Here is a 2,061-nt window from a genome sequence, read left to right as displayed (position 1 = left end):
AAAGCTGTAGCCGCTCTGGAAGCTGGGGTCCTCGGTGGAGAAGACGATGACGTGCGCGTTGTCGCCCTCGCGGTCCTTGATGCGGGCGACGAACGCGATGAGCCAGCGGTCATGACGGCGTGTGAGGTGTACGCGTTCCGATGGGTGCGCTGGCGCAGGTGTTGGTGAGGAAGGGGGGGGGGCGGCGAGGCGGGCGATTTGTGGGTGGGTTTACGTGTGTCATACTTTGTGTTCGTGTGCGCGCGTGCGTGTGTTTTGTGGGGGGGGGGTGGACGGGGAGAGAGAGAGAGGAGCGGTTAGCACGCGAGAGGGCCTGCCGCCGCAGCGGTGCGGGTGTTGTTGTGGTGTCAAGAACGCGCTGTCGTCACGCGCGATGAGCGCGCCACGCGTAGTGCAGCAGTGGCGCAGGTGCGCACGGTGCCGCAGATGCTGCCGGCGTGGATCGGTGGGTGGGTTTTGGGCTCTGGCCCCGTTTTCTGCCGAGTTGCCTCTCCGTGCAGTGCGTTACTATTAGCGCTCCTCCTCATCGCTTGGCCCGCCAAGCTGGAGGTGCGGAGATCACATGTTAGGCAGAGAAAATGAACGTCTTGGTAAAATAATAAAAGAAGAGGTGCCTTGGGAAGATACGCGCGGCCGTCCTCGGCACTGGTGCTCCGCCCTGCCCAGCGCCCCCCCCTCTGCCGTTCTTTCCTCCCCACTCCGTCCTTGCCCCGCGGCGCAGCTGGGTGGGTAAGACGGGCGGGAGAGGCAGGGCAGGGTGCGTGGTGGGCGGGTGGTGCGGAGGGAGGGACGGAGCGGCGAGTGGGCAGGCACTCAAACCGTCCGTGCACCACGAAATGTAAAGTGATAGGGCCATGCCGTTGAGCAAGAGGTAAATGAGGGTCGCTGCCGGCAGAGGGAGGCGCCGCAGGGCGAGGGAGCAAAGACCGCCACGGCGGCACCTGCCGGTGCAACAAGCCACGGAAGAGGAATAGAAATCAGACGCGGAGCGCAGACAGCTTCGCTTAGGAAGGTTAAAGATGGTCGCCAACTCGTCCTCGCCGGGTCATGTGACCATGTGTGCGATGAAGTGGCGAGAGAGGAGAGCGATGCAGGCCTGATGCCTTCCGTGCACGCGCCTCGGCGTTCCCTCGCACGCAACGCACGCACACACACACGCACACACACACCCACACATACACACACGCAAACACCTGAGCATGTACACGGGGCCTGCGGGTGTGCTGCTGCTGCTGCTGCTGCTGGGGCTTACATGCACTGCCCACCACCGAGCCCGGGAGCTCGGCGAGGCGTGCGCCGCGACGGCAAGAAACACTGGTAAGGAGGAAAGGTGAACACACAAGACAAAGAAAAAAGCACATTGAACACGAGTTGAGGGAAGATGTGTGCCGTGAACAGACAAGACATGGAAGAGGGGGGAGGGAGGAGGTTAGAGGTGGCGGTCCCGAGGATGAGGAGGAGAGAGGCTGGTGGGAGTGGTGGGGCGCGGGACCGCGTCAAACGCAGAGAGAATATGACGAATTCCAAAAACAAAAAAAAGGGGAGGGAGGGTGACATGACGGGCTTCTTGAGTGTCCACCTTCCCGCCCTCCCGCTTCCTTCCCCCCTTTTCAGGGGGTGGGTGGGTGCCTGCGCGCGCTCGCCTAGACGGCGATGAGGGTGTCGAGTAGATTGTAGAGCGAGTCCGTGAAGTTCTTGGCGGCGTTGGGCGTGGGCGCCTTCCAGATGGTGTCCATGGTGTAGACTTCGACGTCAACGGTGACGGCGCCGGCGTTGCGCGCGTAGACAGCGATGCCGGTGGTGTCGGCGCCGTTGTCGATGTAGAGGCGGCCGGTGAGGGTTTCGAGGCCCTCGTCCTTGAAGATCTCCAGCACGCTGTCGTCGACGAAGATGTGGAGCTCGAAGCCGTTGGGCGTGGCGGTGGCGAAGGGCGCGCGGCCGTGCAGGGGCGCGGTGCTGCCGATGGTTCCGGACTGGGTGCGGCCGAGGTACAGCAGCGGCTCGCGCACGGTGCCGCTGGTGGCATCGTCTTTGGACCTCATGGGGTTGGTCTTCCAGTAC

The 2,061-nt window shown here is 63.4% G+C and overlaps 1 protein-coding gene across 1 annotated transcript; it reads right to left on the bottom strand.

The window, feature by feature from the left end:
• Positions 1 to 2: 2 nt before the first annotated feature.
• Positions 3 to 113, bottom strand: LDBPK_040310 (beta-fructofuranosidase, putative; the record flags this gene model as incomplete). Its single annotated transcript, XM_003858046.1, has 1 exon — positions 3 to 113. A coding segment is annotated over one exon (111 nt), but the record flags the coding sequence as incomplete, so codon positions are not given.
• Between the last annotated feature and the right edge of the window lie 1,948 nt (positions 114 to 2,061).

This window comes from Leishmania donovani, chromosome 4 (assembly GCF_000227135.1).
Source record: "Leishmania donovani BPK282A1 complete genome, chromosome 4".
NCBI classification, from domain to species: domain Eukaryota; phylum Euglenozoa; class Kinetoplastea; order Trypanosomatida; family Trypanosomatidae; genus Leishmania; species Leishmania donovani.
Note: the sequence above shows the minus strand (reverse complement) of the source record. Positions and strands in the feature narration are given on the sequence as shown.